Source organism: Cynara cardunculus (genome assembly GCF_001531365.2).
Source record: "Cynara cardunculus var. scolymus isolate 2C chromosome LG 2, CcrdV1, whole genome shotgun sequence".
Classification (NCBI taxonomy): domain Eukaryota; kingdom Viridiplantae; phylum Streptophyta; class Magnoliopsida; order Asterales; family Asteraceae; genus Cynara; species Cynara cardunculus.
Genome location: NC_037529.1, coordinates 56,829,116 through 56,846,858, shown reverse-complemented (window position 1 = coordinate 56,846,858; position 17,743 = coordinate 56,829,116). Strand labels below are relative to the sequence as shown.

At 34.6% G+C, this 17,743-nt stretch overlaps 1 protein-coding gene across 2 annotated transcripts; it reads right to left on the bottom strand.

Moving 5' to 3' along the window:
* Positions 1 to 8,104: 8,104 nt before the first annotated feature.
* Positions 8,105 to 17,184, bottom strand: LOC112505658. Of its 2 annotated transcripts, none has more exons than XM_025109552.1 (5): positions 16,583 to 17,184; positions 15,882 to 16,017; positions 10,050 to 10,402; positions 9,590 to 9,688; positions 8,105 to 9,519 (listed from the first exon to the last, which is right to left on the bottom strand). In XM_025109552.1, exons 1-5 carry the CDS (start codon positions 17,167 to 17,169, stop codon positions 8,346 to 8,348), a joined length of 2,349 nt encoding a protein of 782 aa, XP_024965320.1. In that variant the 5' UTR covers positions 17,170 to 17,184; the 3' UTR covers positions 8,105 to 8,345. The 2 variants fall into 2 exon arrangements, with proteins under 2 accessions (XP_024965320.1, XP_024965321.1); XM_025109553.1 differs by having other exon boundaries at positions 15,882 to 15,999.
* Between the last annotated feature and the right edge of the window lie 559 nt (positions 17,185 to 17,743).

Below are 17,743 nucleotides of genomic sequence, written 5' to 3'. Positions count from 1 at the left end.
TCTTCTTCTTCTTCTTCCTCTTCTTCTTCTTCTTCTTCTTCTTCTTCTTCTTCTTCTTCTGTAATTTCATTATGAGCTAATCACCCATTTGGAAGTAAGTGTGAGTCAAACTTAAGAACTTGTAGGAACACTCGGGTGTTGCTATTGTTATTAATTCTTAAGCTTGGTCACTTTAAGTCGGGACTTAAGTTCAACGCGGATAAACCGATCACTTTGAAGTGTTAATATTAGATCCTTGATCCAGAGTTGGACGGATTCGAAATACAGCTTAAGTGATGCATAAAGATTTGAGAGAGTCTTTGATAATCACGTAGAGATGCGGATTTTGCATGTTTTTAGCTAATGTTCAAATATAAGTCGAGATTTATACTACAAAGAGATTTAAGTATAAATCTTCAGGCTAGTGGAACTAGATATCTTTTTATCACTTAGCTATTTCGGCAAGCTTAAAATTGATAAAAGTGGGCACTCTGTGGGCATAATATATAAAAATTCACTTTCAAGAGATTGGAGTTTTTATAGAAGTCCCATGAGATTCTGACCATACTGTTCCTACGATCTTATTAAGGGAAACTTACACCCTTACCCATCTCTTAATTTGAAAAGGTTTATTTCGTATTCTAAGCTTTGCACCAACAAAACTCAACTTTTATTCACAAACCGAAACATGCTCAAGAAGTTCATGAAACTCTCTGTTTCTCAGTAGCCCAATCCCTGTGGAAATGATCTTGGTACTATACCACTTTGTTACTTGAAGCGATCATAAATGTCTGTGTGCACTTGCACCTCCACTGTAGGGACTTTGTGCGCATTGTGTGAACACTTACGATTCCAAGCCATCAGAAATTTTAAACTTTCTAATAATTTAACCCTTTTTGATGTGTTGGTTGTTCCAGATTTCAATGTTAACCTGTTATCTGTGCATAAACTGGTTAAATATAACAAAGTTTTTATAGGTTTTGATGATTCAAGATGTTATGTTCAGGATTTTCTTGAAAGAGTGTTGTGGGGACTGGTAGTCAGGAAGGTGGCTTGTATTTCTTTCATGAAAATCTTAACAGTGGCACAATCGCCTTGGTCATGATCTCAGCATGACTTGTTTTGCTTCTGCCCAACTGTGGCACAATCGCCTTGGTCACCCAACTGACCAAGTCTTAAATGTTTTAAAAAAATTATCTTAAAATTGGAGATGAAATTTGTGGCCCTTATGAAGTTTTCCATAAGGCAAAACAAACTCGGGAAAAATTCAATTTAAGCGCTCATAAGTCCAAAAATCTTGGTGAATTAGTTCATTTGGATGTTTAGGGTCCCTATCATGTTCAAAATAGAGAAGGTTATAAATAATTTCTCACTATTGTTGATGACTTTACTCAAGTTGCTTGGGTATACCTTTTGAAAGGAAAACATGAGGTTAGGGATAATGTTGTAATTTTTTACATTCTACTTAACACCTAATTTGGAAAATCTATTAAAAATTTTAGAAGCGATAATGGTTCTGAGTTCACAAATCAAAAGTTAAGTGAGTTTTTTAAAACAAAAGGAATCATACATCAAACATTTTGTGCTTATACTCCCCAATGGAATGGGGTTATTGAACGAAAGCATCGTTATTTACTTAATATAGCTAGGACTCTTATGTTTCAGGGAGGGGTTTCGTTGAACATGTGGAGTGAGTGCTCACCTCTACATATCTTATAAAATAGGACATCTTCTTTTGTTTTGAATGGTAAGTGCCCGTATGAACTTGTCTATGGTTTCCAACCTATTCTTACTCATCTTAGAAATTTTGGATGTATGTACTTTGCTGTTATACCTAACATCACAAATAATTTTCTCCTACATCTGAAAATTACATTTTATTGGGATATGCTAATTCAAAAAAATGATATAGACTCTATAGTTTGGATTCAAACAAAATTTGTCTCTCGTGATGTTAAGTTTTATGAAAATGTTTTTCCTTTCAAGATGAGTACATACATGTTAGATGAGTCTAATACTGATGGTGTTAATAGTCTATATTTTTTTTTTTTTTTGATTTTGTGTTTGGTTCATCTAATGACTTTGTTGGTTCACCACCCAATGATGAGGATGGAGACTATTCTAATGTTGAGGATTCTCATCAGCCTTTCTCTACACCTGGTGACTATAGTTTACTAGGTAGCCCAACTAGAGTTGCCAATAGGCAGCCTTTGGGCAACTCTAATGTTCTAATTGATCAAGGTTCTTATCATGAAAATGACCTTAAAAGAGTTACCAGTTGGCAACCTTTGAGTAGCTCTGAAATAGCTGCCAGTACACAACGTGATGTTGAAATGCAGTCTGAGGAAAATAGTAGATGTAATAGTGAAACTCAGTCTTTGGGTCTCATCTCTGAGGGTACTCAAGTTTTACCTTCATCTTCAATTTAGTCTACTAGAAAATCTACTAGGGTGTCGAGTTATCCTCGAAAATTTGATGATTTCATTGTTGAAGGGAAGGTAAAATATGGGTTGGAAAGGGTTGTGAATTATTCTTGTCTTTCTTGTGAAATTTTTTGTTTTGTTTCAAGTCTTAATAAATCCGTTGAACCTAAAACATTTCAAGAGGCTTGTAGTGATAATAATTGGATAAATGCCATGAATGATGAAATGGAAGCCTTACATAGAAATGGAACTTGGTTTATTACTGACTTACCTTATGGTAGAAAAGCTATAGGTTGTAAGTGGATTTATAAGATTAAGTATAAATCCACTGGAGAGATAGAAAGATATAAATCCAGACTTGTTGCTAAAGGTGTATAGTCAAAGAGAAGGTCTTGACTATGAAGAAACGTTTTCTCCTGCTGTTAAATGGTTACCGTGTGATGCATTATAGTTTTAGCTGTTCAATTTAAATGGAATTTGTATCAATTAGATGTTAATAATGCTTTCTTATATGGGGATTTGATTGAAGATGTTTATATGACTTTTCCTGAGGGTTATCATAATCCAGGAGATAAGCGTGTATGCAAACTTGTTAAATCTCTGTATGGTTTAAAGCAAGCTCCTCGTCAATGGTATGCTAAACTTTCTTCTTGTTTGATTGATCATGGTTTTGTTCAAAGTATTAGTGATTATTCTTTATTTACTAAAAGAATTGGATCTATTTTCCTTGTCTTATTAGTTTATGTAGATGATATTGTCATAACTGAAAATAATCAGACTGAAATAAACAAAGTTAAGGATTACTTCAAAAGTAAATTCCTTATTAAAGACTTGGGAAAATTAAAGTTCTTCTTAGGAATTGAAATTTTAGATTGTATTGGTGGTCTCTGTATGTCTCAAAAAAATATTGTCTAGAATTGTTAAATAACTTTGGATATTTAGGTTGTAAACCTTGTAGTACACCTATGGATATGAACTTAGTTGTAACTGATTATAGTAATTGTAAAGATCCATCTTTAACTGATTGTACTGGTTATCAATAGTTAATTGGAAGATTGATTTATCTTCTAGCTACTTGCCCAGATATTGCTTTTGTTGTTCATTATCTCAGTCAATTTATGCATTCTCCTAGACAATCTCATTTGAATCTTTTTTTTTGTAAGGGTGTCCGGGCCAAAGCCTGACTAATCCCCGGCAAATTTGGAGGCTAAACATGGCCCCACTTAAATGTCGCCAACACTCCCCTCCCAGGGCTCGAACTCGAGTTCATGACTATGCCATGCCCAAGCCTTTACCACTAGGCTGGAAGGTCTTTGACATCTGACATCTCATTTGAATCTTGCTCTTAGAATTCTCAGGTATTTGAAGTTTTATCCTGGTAAGGGTGTTAGTTTTACAAGGTCGATTTTTTTTTTGTTTAACTACTTATGTAGACTTTGACTGGGGTAAGTATCTTTCTTCTAGATGCTCTGTTACTAGGTTTTGTTTGTTTCTTGGTAATTGGTGTGGAGGAATTTATACCCTCAAAAGGCTATAATAACAAGTAAATCATGCAAGTATTCATGGCTTACAAGTATCGTCCAAAGCAAGTAACAAAGTAATACCAAATATCGTTCCACAAAAATTTAGAATGCAAAGTGAGTTACAAAAGTTAACTTTAAAAAGAGATTTCAGAAAAAAGGTTTTTGGAAGCAATAAAGCTTCAGAGAGAAAATAATTTTGAGAGAGTTGGTACCAAATACTAAAATGTAACAATAATTAAAAGATAGTATGGATGCAAGATCAGGTTGGATTTCAGCAACAAAGTGTAGTGAATATTACTACATAAATAGCTCTTTTCAACATTACTGGAGTGAACGGCCTTCCAAAGAAGTGTAGATTAGACCATATGTTGGAAGTGCACTTGGTGATGCATCAATCCCAAACTAGTACAGATCTTGCCTTTCTTTTCATATAGTTTTGCAACCCAATAGATTACCGCGACTCTTTATAACCTCTATAATACACTTAGTAAAAATATTTGCATTGTCTTAATTTTTAGTCCAACTCATCTGAATAAAATAACATGTGTCAATTTGTCAAAGGTTAGTAGATGAAATATTGATATCACTTGTGAATAGTGAAATAAATTGCTATTAACAAGCAATCATCGACTAACACTTGACGTAATCTCACAACCTTCATTTACACCCATACTAAGGTATTTAGCCTAGCATGACTGAATGTAAGTGCTTAAAAAGAAAATGACATAAATGAGAATGACTGAATGTAAATGGCGTAAATATAAATTCTGCACGAAAAATAAAGAGAAAGCTGGAAAGGTTGTTGTAGCAACTGATAATGACGAGTAACACTTAAAAGTACTTGCAAAATGATATTAAAAAGTAACAAGGACCCAAGCTTAGATGAAACTTTGTTCCTAATTACAAAGTGATATTGTTCAAAGTGTTACAATTGTTACCACTAAACAAAACATTACCTCATATATATACTAGCAAGAGGGGACTCAAAAGTACTAGGGGTTAATAACCATTGGTTATTAACCAATGGGTATTATAAAAAATGACCTAGTATAAAAGATGCTTTAAGTATAAAAGATTAAGGTATCTTTGCAGTGACATCTTCTATCACAATCGCCTGCTATCAATACTAGAAGATGCCTTCTTCCAAAATTTTGATTTTTCAAAATATTCAACGGGATTGAGCCAGCTGTTTCAATATCCAGTGTCCAATGCTGTGTACACACCTACTATAACAATGCGTATGTCAACATTTCATTCACTAAATACATAAAACAGTACCATTCCCGCATCCTAGCTCCAACGAATGTGAAACCATAAAATAAGACTAAAAGACTCAATATAGAATTGGGAAATGTGTAAAATGAAATGAAATAAAGTTATAATTAGATGCTAAAGTGTATGTTTTTGCACATTTATCACACCCCACACATAAACTGTTGCTTGTTTCAAAGCAACTAAAATGACAACTTAAAATGACTCAATACCATAAATTTGAAAGAAAATTTGAAGGGTGAAAATGAAAAATCAATACTAATGAGACTGATAACAAAACAACATCATAGCCAAACATAAGTATGTGTGTGATCCAATCCTTTCACTTATTTCCATAGGCTAAGAGTCACACTTCTTTTTGTTAGACATCAACCAATTGCCAAAAATCAGAATCATTAGGGCTTTTATTGGTTTTCTTCTTTTGAGGCTTAGTGCATTCTTTCTTCAATTATTCAAGCATTTTTTTTGTAATGCACAAACAATGTATATGCTATGCATATTTTATTTTTTCTGCTTTGACTTGAATATTTTGTACTCTATGCAAAATTTTTGAGCTTTTAGCTATTGTCCTTTGGACTTTTGTTGCATACTAGTACATATAGTACATATACTCCTTCCCCCATACTCGAATATGTCAATGTCCTCATTGAGGATTCTTGAAAGGATAAGATTATGGGTTCAAAGTGGTAGTGTATGGGCTGATGAATAATAAAGATGGCCTAATTCATATTCCAAAAATAGTAAGTTGGGATGTCTGTTTGCTTCCCAAGTGGGTGTGCTTGGTTGTAGCCTTAAGTGTTGGAATGGACTTGTAACAAGAAAATTAATTGGGTATATGGTTTGTTAATAGTCAACAATCTCATAAACTTCTAAAATAAAATTCAAAGTTCCTTTACTCAATGTATATAAAATTGAAAATAATAAAATAAAATACTATGGAGCTTAGGGTGAAAGAAATGGACCTGCCCAACATGCTGCATCTTGAGGAATAAGCTCCTCAACTTCTCTGATAAGCTCTGGTGGGTATGGCCCAATGCTGGCATACTCTTCTAAATGTTCCAAGGCGCATTCAGCCTCCATGACTCTATCTCTCTTCATCTAGTAGTGCCTCTGTAGAGCAGTGAGTCAAGAGAGTGTTAAAAGTTGTAAAAATTCTTTCTTCTGAACAACCTGCCGATATTTTCATAAAAGCTCTTGCTATTAATCATCATAACTACTTATGTTTAAAGTTAAGAATGATTGATTTGTTCAAAAGTCAAGATTGAGGGCATGTGTTGAAACATATTGTAATTTTGTCAATCTTGACTGTTGTCCCTTTCTTGTCAGGTTTCTTGTTAATGAGGACTAATGTTGACAAAGTTTGAAAGATAAAAAGATGAAGGACTGTGCCTCACTTTCTAGAATAGTTGGAGGGTGGCGAAGCATGAATTCTGTTTCTTCAGGGTCTTTATTGTAAAATCACGTATATATATAATTCTTTTCTCAAGAATTATTTTATCATTATCAAATTCATTTTTGAAGTCTCTAGAGTTTTTCTCTCTTCTTCACATGAGTAGCTAGCTAGTTTCCGTTATGTATGAATGTAACTAGGATTTCTCTTTTGTAATCTGTATTCGTTTAATAACAAAGAAATATTTTTGGTTATTATTTTTTCACTATTAAAAGTGAAGTTGGAATTTGAAACCAAGACAAGGTCATCTCCCAGGCATTCCTGGAACCATGTCCATGAGTTTGTTGATTCAGAGTTTCAGACTCAACAATGGCATAAGCCGAAGGAAAAATTCTATGGTTTGGATCCACACCCACAATAGTTAATACATCTCCAAGAAAAAGGTCCTTCATAAAAGGTCCATCAAGTCCTAATAGATCCCTTCCCACTGCTTTAAAACCATGCTTCAAAAGCCCCTAAACAAATTTACACTATCTTGAACTACAGCGTAGGTGTGTACGAGTATGGTTTACTTTTCGTCTCTAATTTCACAGTTGTTTCAGGATTTGGTCTTCGCAACTCTAGGATGTAGTCCCGCAACGAAGAAGGGACAAAATCGTTGTGAAATGACAAATTTAAGGGACCAAATCCGAGTTTTTGAAGTTTAGAGGCGATATCCGTTCAAAGTGACAAACATTAGAGGACAAAAGTGAAGTTTACTCTATAAACAATATTTGTTTTCATTATTACTAGAAGGATATCTACGCAATGCAACAAAATACATCTCGATTTTAATATTTCGTTTTAATATTTGTCCCATCAATGTTATAATACAATTTTATGTGATTTTGAGAAAACGATAATTATTTAAAAGTTCTCGTTTTTTGTGTAATTTCTTTAATTCAATTTTTTTTATTATACTTTAATTTAAGTTTAATAAGGAAGAAATTAATTTTTAGTTTAATAATATAATTTTTATAAAAATATTAGTTAAATATTCTGTTAGAACTCAATTATTATCCTAATTATATTTTAGTTTTTTTTATATTTAAAAAATACGTTTATCTTGTATTTAATTATGTTTATCTGCAGTTAGTTACACGAATTCAAACAAGAGATTTAGTAAGTTATATTTAGGTATAATCTACTTGTGATCTTGAATTTAAGTAATATGTATCAATAAACAATATTTTATGCATTAAAAATGGTTTTTAGGAGTTTTTGTCAAATGTTTTATAATATATTATAGATTATAATTTTACATAAATTCCTCTTAAAGTGTATTGGGATATCCTGTTAGAGTTAAATGCAATTTATTTTAAAGATTTTGACTTTTAGTTCTTTATTTCAGATAAATTATATAGAATCTATTAGAGATAAAAAGAGAAACCACATAGTGTTTTCATGCTTTCTTTATTTTAGATGATTGATACATATAATCTGTTAGAGAAAAAAGACCTTTGTTATAACCAATTTATTCGCAAAAGGCAAAGTACGTATTTGATACATCATCTACTTTTGTTTGTATATGATTAAAGGTAGCCATAACATAACAAAACCAAGAACAAAGTTCTGAAATACATATACATGAATCACTAACATTCCCAACTCAAAATTTAAACGCAAAATCTTAGATAATCATTTCTCCTTCATGTTTCGTTCCTCCGGTTATCGATAACCCCTGAACCACAAATTCGTTTGTTGTTGGCAGTGTCTCAATCACCTAACGTTCACCCTCGGCCTTCTAAATCTTTCATCATCTAGGTAACTATCACCACCTGCACTTGTACCTGTACCTGAAGAACCACGAACGTTATTTGATCTTCGATTCTGTTTATCACCAAAGTTGTCTCGTCTATGGCTTTTAAAATCATGTGTACCACCCTCATAGGAGCCATTTCTGTGCCTGTCATATGCTCCTGAACCTTGACCCTTATTGGATCTTCGGTTCGAATCAACCTCATAGGAATCATTTCTGTTGAAACCCCTTGCAGGACTTTTTCTTCTATCAGGAATTGCATTTTTACGTCTTGATCTATCTTTGCCTTCATCAAAAAACTCAAACTCATCTTTGGCTTTACGATTTGAATTCCTCCGTCCCTTGTGTTTAGGTGGGAAATCATCGTCACTCAAATCTTCAGAACCAGAACTGAGATCGGAATCTTCATCTGAACCAAATTTATTCCCCATTCTGCTTCTACTTTTCTGTCTATAATCAGCTACATGACTAGATTTCCAGTTTGGATGAACGGGTAGATCATCATCCGAATTAAAATCAACACCATCATCCTCAGAAAATGCAGATTTCCGGCTAAGAGGTTTTGATGACGCCCTTACACTCCGAGAAGAAACTGGCCGGCGATCATTCCAAATTTCATTGGTGGGTTCATCATCTTCAGACTCGGAATCAACATCAAGATCAGAAAAGTTAACTGAAGAACTCTTGGGTATTCGATTCTGGTTTTGGTTTGTATCTAACTCGTAACTATTGACATCATCTTCTTCCTCATCATCAAAATCATCAAAACCAACTCCTGGTCTAGTGGGACCAGAAGCCGAGTATTCTGTTTCCTGAGGCCTTACAGGCCTCCTGTTGTGAAAGGTATTGTCCTCATATCGTTCTTCATCCCTTTGTCTAGTTGATGGAAAATCTTCATCTAGTTTTCGAGAATCTGCATACTCAAAAGCAGCAACTTCAGCACCATCAGATTCATTTTCATCGAAATCGAAGTTCCATGCATCAGAAACCTCTTTCCGGCTAGGAACGTTGTCCAGTCTCGTCCTTGGACCACGCTGCCTCTCTTGCATTTGATTTTCGGTAAATTCATCTGGTGGCCGCTTGCATTCGCATTCGAAACATGCCATATTCCTCCTGTAATTCAAGAATTTACACCTGGAAAACAACACAAACGTTAAGCCGAAAACGCATAATTTGAAAAAGAAGAGGGCAAAATGTAACATACTCCGGGCATTCCCATTCGCCTGGAAGCAGTTGTCTCTTTGGACGCTTGGCATCACATTGCAAACACACAGTGTTCTTTGCAAAATTCATGAAGTCACACCTGATAAAAAGCTCGTTGTCATTGGAAAAATCCAGGGATACACAATATTGATTAGAGAAGCAATCAGACTTTAATGCAATGTGTGGCAAACTAGCTGAAAAGCTAATTGTTGGCTGATAAGCTAGTTATGTTTGGTAAAAACTAGTTGATAAGCTAGATGACGATGTAAAATAACCTAAGACATGTTTGGAAAAAAAATATAAGAGGCTTTTGGTTGAAACGCCACTTATAATAAGTAGCTTTTCAAAACCAAACATGGTTTTTTCAAAATAAGCCAACTTATGGTTGCCAAACATGGCCTAAATTCACCACGCTCAAAACATCAGTACCAAGCCCATAACATATTGTAATAAGTACTCACTTTGGACAAAGCCAGTCACCCTTTTTCATCTCAACATCATCACGACCAACTCGTTTCTTTGGAGGAGGAGGTGTCTGCTTGACCTTGGGAGGTGGCCGTTTGATGATAGGTGGGGGAAGGTTCGGATCTATTGGAATTCCACTCAATTTGACCACTTCATGAAGTAATTTGCGTACTGCAGTCTTCACTGGTTTTTTCTTCAAAAGTGAGTCATTGACAACTGAGCCATTTATGGGATCAAAGCCATATGTCATCAGAACACGCATAATGTCGATGGTTCTTGCCTCATCTTCTTTATTCGTGATCAAATATGCACGTTCACAAGAGCTCCTTAAACTGCATGAACTACAAACCTGGAATATGAGCAACAAGTAAATATTAAAGCACCAGCTTATCATCATTACTTAATCAACCTTTTCCATCCATTTATTAATTCCCAATTCCCAAAACTAAAATCACACTATATTAACCAATATTGAGGAGTAAAACGATAAATAAATAGATGTTATATAGGAAACACCAAGATTGCTGGTTGTCAAGCAACTTATGTAATCCATGAATTTAAGTCCCTTCTTCTCTCTTAATTCACCTCAATCTTCTTTTAATTCATAGATTTACTAATATTTAACCATATTCCTAGAAGAATTAGTTTGAGTTGGATTTTAGAATACGAGCTACAATAGTTCTCAATTTATCATCATGTGATGTACGTCCATTAAATATTTGGCATTTGGAAGTAGTCAATGTAAAACTGTAGAGTTCAAAAAGATAGGGGGAACCCGTTATAAAATGATGTGCATATTGTAGCTTGTGGGCCAATTTGCCACAAATGGAAGCATAACTAATTGCACATAGATTACGATGACACTCAAAGTGGTGCACAAATATCCATCATGCCCAACTCTCCTCATATAAAATCAATCTTAGGTTTCCCATTGCTTCACCATTTTTGATTGGATGAACAGGTATCTAAGATGTGCAATGAAAGATATTTCATAGGTATAGTAGGAGTTTCCCTCTGCCTAACCAAGTCCACACCATTGTTATTCGAACCCTTTCCAGATATCTATATGTCCAGATGTTTGAAACCTATATGTCTTTCCCTTTCAACAAAATTGGAAAGTGTTAGCAATTTAGAGATTTTGTGGATCCTTCACTAGCGGAATTTTAAAAGTCAATCAAACAAGAACAAAGAGATGATTTAACCTTTTTTTGGGAAGTCAAGGCCCTGGCCCCAACCCAGGTTATCCACCAGTGGCAAGCAATAGAACTTTCCTTCTACCCTTGACTCCTAGTACCAGTCTCGTCACAAACTGTATGGGTCATCCATCATTTAGACATCAAATCCATCAATCAGCGAATTCGTGCCCCTTGTAGAAATCAGAAATATTTGATCATGGATCGAGTCAAAGAGGGGTCTTCCATTCAATAATTTTGCAATGAGGGCTATATTGAAACTAGTGGAGAGTGGCCTAGCTTGGCCGATTCATTCAATAAACCCAAACTCGCAAGAGAACCACAAGCTCGGGGGTCGACAAAAGATTGTCTCGACACTAACACAATGAAGTTGATCCAACCTTTTTTTCTTACATCACCAAATTTCAAGAATAATAATTCAACCAAAAAAGAATCCATGAGATCCTTTATTTAGAAGTCCAAATTTAAGACATGTATAAAGTTGATTTGACAACTAACTGGAATGCACTACCTCATGGACAGCGTTGCTTTAGATTTTAGGGTCCAAACCTTTTTGAGAGGATCATAATCAAACACCCACCTTTTAGTTCCTATATTACAAGGCTTTTCACTTTTGTAATTTCAATTGACATTAATCTTTCGAGAAAAACATAAAATCTCCTAATTAAATTCAAGCATCAAAATAAATCATTTGTCTTTCCGTTGCTACCTAGTTCTCCTTCCTCTCAACCCCATAATTGCTGCCATCTTGTTTTGGTATGGAAGTTTCTATTGTTTTATGCGTATACACACTACATAAATTATTTTTGACAAAACGTAGAACTGGAAAAAAAAATTGTAATTGTAGGAAGCAATGAGAATGAACATGTAATACATTGATCCATCCTAACCTTTTAGCCATTAATTTCAACCCATATTAAATTATGGTTTACCTATTACTTTAAGCCTGATTTAATAAGGCATAGTTACACACATAATAGCAAATTGGATAGCTTTGTGATTGTTGCCCTAATTTTATACCAAAAAAGAGTCAGGTTATGGAAATCAAAATTCTATGCATTCTTAATAATTGTAGTTATATAACTAAAAATTAATCATGTTTAATACAATGAACTTATCATAGGCTTACATAATCTAAAGTAATATTTTATAAATTAAGCTGACGCACTTAATGTGAATGCTTAACCCTCGCTTAAGTGATTAGGCAGTAGAAGGTTACTAGATAGCCTAGCACTTATTATCGCTTTATCTAAAAGGAAAAATTGGTAGAAGGGTGTGAAAGAAAATTTGTAATCATGAGATGTTGAAGCACCTCTAAGACATTTTTGAGGCACATATTTCTTGATATGGTGCGTTATTCAATGGTTGATTTAGACGGTTTTATAGGTCTTATATTGTTCATTATCCATAATGATAGGGACTACTAGAGAGATGAGTACATGGAATCTAGTGTCTGCCTAAAGGGAAGGGTAAGAGTTAGTTCTTACAGCTTTTGGAGTACGAGTAGATGGCTGGAAATTTGACTGACTATTTGCGAATCATAAGCATGTTCATACCAAAATAATGATCCACATGAAAAACTACAATGACGAGATTAGGAGGTCATGTATGAGTAGCACTAGGATACGTGTTGTAGATGCTATTATTGTCGGACCTTGAGTGAAACTTGAAAGATTTTACCATCAAGATAAAACAAACACATAGGGAGGCTGTGACAAAAAAATAATCACTCTTTAAAACTACCATCAGAGAAAATGAAGTGTGAGCTTAGTATATGACCGTAGCCACGGTCAAGTTTCAGAGATTAAAATATGATATTAGAGGGACCTTAGACCAAGTTTGGTATGATGAACATAGCAAGCACACTGAAAAGTCATTTTTGATGTAACATCAAGCAAAGGAACATAACAAGTATAACAAGGAATATGGAATAGCACTATCAAACACAAAGGATGTCATTCTACTGACTAAGAAATTGGCTGCACGATATAAGACCGAGTCGGTGGATGGCGGTCCGTCAACAAATGTGACAAAGCATTCGAAACAAATATGTCACTCAGTAGAAGCTCCCAAACATTATAATGAAGTAGAAAAAACAGACCATTCTTGTTAGTAATACTGCTAGGTGGATGAGGTATGTGAGTGCATTGCTAGCTGAGAGTTCACATAAAAGAATTCCCAACATACAGTGAACATGTTGGAGATTGGCATCACTCAAGTAACTAATTGATGATTGGCATCAACTAACATGCATTTCCAACGGAAGGAAAGAGAGGAAACTGATTATCTCAGATAAATACATATATACATACATATATATATACATATATACATACATATATATATACATATATACATACATATATACATACATATATACATACATATATATTATGAGGAGCGTTCAAATGAAAACCGCCTCCATTTGTGTAAATCGTGTAAACCAATCTCATTAATCCATTTTCTTGATCAATGGTCAAGATTAGTTTACTTTATTTTAGGAAATTAAAAAATATATATATTAAAATTTTATTTTTATATCAGCAATAAGGGCAAAATGGTAAACAAAAATACTTATTATGTAACATCCTATTGAAGGACATTATTCTTTATTTTAGGAAATTAAAATTTTCTATTTGTTAAGAAATAATTTCGTTAATGCAGCAGCCTTTTTATTTCTTATCCTGAAATTGTTTCAATGTCCTTCACACACCCATGTAAATATGCACCCTATTCATTATGAAATTTCAAGACGCACCGGTTTCATCATGAATCCATTTCAGCATGTAATTATTTCATGACAAACCGCATACATTATGCACCCGTTCATTTTGCATTTCACCTACTGAATGGATCAACTACACCATCACTGAAAACGGGGTTCACCATCAAACCAGTTCACTACTCATTGTTCAATTACGCCATGAACTAGTTTCACCTTCATGAAACTTGTTTCATGTACATAGATTAGTTTATTTCGCTCCTGATTTGATGAATTCATTCCTTTAATCCTTACAATCTTAAAGATTCTGTAGCAGATTACAATCTTCAAGATTATGGAGCAGATTCATCATGTACCCGTTTCATCATGCAATTATTTCATGACGAACCAAATACATTATGCACCCGTTTCACTACTCTTGGTTCAATTACGCCATGAACCAGTTTCACCTTCATGAAACCTATTTCATGTACATTAATTTTCTTATTTCACCCGTGATTTGATGAATTCATTCCTTTAACCCTTACAATCTTCAAGATTCTGAAGTAGATTACAATCTTCAAGATTTTGTAACAGATTCATCATGTACCCATTTCATCATGCAATTATTTCATGACGAACCAAATACATTATGCACYCGTTTCATTTTCCACTTCACCTACTAAATGGATCAATTACACCATCAATGAAACGGGTTCACCATGAAAATGTTTCACTACTCATTGTTCAATTATGACATGAACCAGTTTCACTTTCATTAAACCTGTTTCATTTGTATTAATTTATTTTTTCAATCATGATTTGATGAATTCATTACATTCTTGGTTTAAAAATGCGCGCATTATGCGTTGTGATGCGTGATGCGCTGTGATGCGCTGAAGAAAACGCATCAAAGGGTCTGATGCGTTGCGATTCCATGATGCGATCGCATCACCTACGCATCACACGATGCGTGCATCACTTATGCATCAGCGCATCATGTATGTTGCGTTTTTGGGATCCCTTTTTCAGTATTTAGTTGGGATTTTTAGTTGGGCTTCTTAGTTAAGTAAAATAGAACGTGAGTGAGACTGTTAGCGACCTAATAGAAGAAGCCGACAGGGAAGAAGTAGAAGTAGTCAATACCAGCAGCAGTAGTCGAACCAGCAGTAGTCGATACCAGCATCGCATATCAATTAAAATGCGACGTGATTTACTTAACTTGTGTAATTGTGTTCTTCATGGTAGTAGTTTATGGTCACTTAGTTGGTCATTTAGTTTAGGGATTGGGACTTGTGTAACTGTGTTCTTCATGGTAGTAGTTTGTGTGTTATGTAATTCTGTTATTCCTATTCACGAACTTTTTAAGATTCTAATGCCACTTTTTTAACTACTTTATGTTATAAATGAAGTATTTTGATAGGTAAGTATTTTTAAGGTAGAAATTGATATGTATAATTAATTTATAAATATTTTTTGAATACCGGGCGCATCACGTGCGTGAGCATCACGCATCACGCATCGGCTTCCAGGACCCTTAACGCATCGGACCGCATCGCGCTTTTTAAAACCAAGATTACATTATGCCTTACAATCTTCAAGATTCACCAGCAGATTCAATCGCATCACAATAAATTTAGTTCAAATTTTTTAAAATTTATAATATAATTAAATATTTAAATGTTATCATTTATAAAATTTCCTTTATTACGTTTTCTTAATTAAGATTTATTAATAATTTTCATATTTAATTGAAAATATTGTAAATGACCGAAATACCCTTATTGATTAAATTTAATTAGAAAAAAAATGGAATTTCCCTATTGGTGGAAATTAGTTTACACGGTTTCTTAGAAATGCATGGTTTTCATTTGAACGTGCCCCTATATATTATATCACATGAAACAATACCAAGATGATATGGTAAAACTTACATCTCCTTCATCAAGATGAACATGTTTCCTCAACAACTTTGCAGAGAACACAACCTTCTTGTCTGCACTAGGGCATCCATACCCAACTAAAAGTTGTATATCCTGTCTCGATAGTGACCTGAAATAAATTCCCATCCTAACATCTCAAAAAAGGTAATAATGAATACAACAATACAGAATAACTTAGATTTTGTAGCAAATTGCTATGCATCTACCCCTTCCCCCCACATTTTGCATGCATGCAGTGTTATCAGAAGAAATTTATAAGTGGAAATTGTGATCTAATCCAGTTGCTGGAGTAGAAGATCAAATTTTCATATGGCCATTTGAGTAGCTTGTAGACAAATACAAGATTAGCTAGGACATTTTAGCAGGTGCATGAGAGGGTGAGTAACCCACACCAGTGATCTCATCTCATGCAATAAACTCAAAGCATCTCACTCTCAGGTATGTCTCTATTATGCACATTACCCTGAAATTCAACAAGAAGCCTGGTGGAGAGTTCTGGGGGATGCAATTTGTAATTGACTTATTATAATGAAATTATCAACTCATTCCAAGTAATGCAATCAATCTTTCCTACCTAGTAAAGGGATCCATAGCATTCCTCACAAATAAACATTACAGTATACACTCACATCCCACAAGTTTCATAGAATCAAGCGTGCACAAAGCATTAAATGCCATGAAACCTAACTGACCTCAAGATATCAAACCTATCTTTGCCAAAATTGAGACCAGCAGTCTGAACCGTCTTCCAATCTCTAGTGAAATCAAAACCTTCCTCCAATATTTCCGCCATAATACCATCACCAGCATCAACATCACCGAACCCTGAATCCGAAATAACTTTACCTTCATCCTTCCTCCTACAATCAAAATAGTTCTGCTGAACCAACCTCTCCATCAATTCAATCCATTCTGGCCAGGGATGCACCAACTCCACTCCCTTAGTCAAAAACCCTTTCTCCTTAACCCCAGAAACCGCCACATTCACACTCTCTTCTTGTTCGATGGTGGGTTGCTTTTCTTTCTTGGATTCACGCCAGGCACGAATTCGTTGTAGGGTTTCGTCTTTCTGGGAACGTTCTTTCTCAATGGCGTCTATTTGGTCAAACACAAAGCTCATGCGCGCAGAAAGGGACGTTGGTTTCGGATTTCTTTCATCTGAGGTGGGTGTGCTTGAAGAGAAAGGTTTCGCGATCAATTGATTGATGAAAATGGTTTTATGGAGATGAAGATTACGAGAAAAAGGGCGTCGAAAACGGATGATGTGAGAAAAACCCATTTTGGAAACTGGGACAGTTTCAAAATGAAACCTTAAACCTCCATCGAGGAAGCATCAGCAGCAACTAAAACCCCATAGCCAGACAACACATGAGAGCCAAGCCCAGGCCCAATGGAGCACCAAAACCCGAACCGGAACCCAGTCCTTATCAGAATTTTTGGCGAACCAGTTAACGAGGCCCGGTTAAAAAAATTTGTGTTACAATATTGTATTTTTTATTTTGTTTATATTATCCAAAAAATATCAATCACATTCATTTAATTACGTTGATATTTAATCAAGTTGAACTGCATTGTCACAATTATGTATTCTCTAATTATCTCAATAGTGTTTTTTGGTAAAAAAAATTTCAAAATAATCCTTTCACTTGTCTTTTTTTTTTTTTCTTAAGTGCAACTTCAACTTAAGATTCCACTTCATCTTGCACTTGAGATTTGTTCATGTTCAAAACAGTGTAGAAACTAGTATGTGATTATGTGTCCGCGTATGTATGTAATCGTGTTATAAATTTCTTTTCGCTACTTGAGATTTCATTTTACTTTTCTAGCACCCCTTTTCACCTCGTGTACCTCCA

Bases quoted from the DNA above. Each gene is read 5' to 3' on its own strand.
- LOC112505658 (XM_025109552.1), bottom strand. From the start codon at position 17,169: ATGGGTTTTTCTCACATCATCCGTTTTCGACGCCCTTTTTCTCGTAAT. The intron at 10,403-15,881 runs GTAAGTTTTACC...CTCATATTCCAG, and splicing joins TTCATCTTGATGAAGGAGAT to GTTTGTAGTTCATGCAGTTT. The intron at 9,520-9,589 runs GTATGTTACATT...GTTGTTTTCCAG, and splicing joins GGCGAATGGGAATGCCCGGA to GTGTAAATTCTTGAATTACA.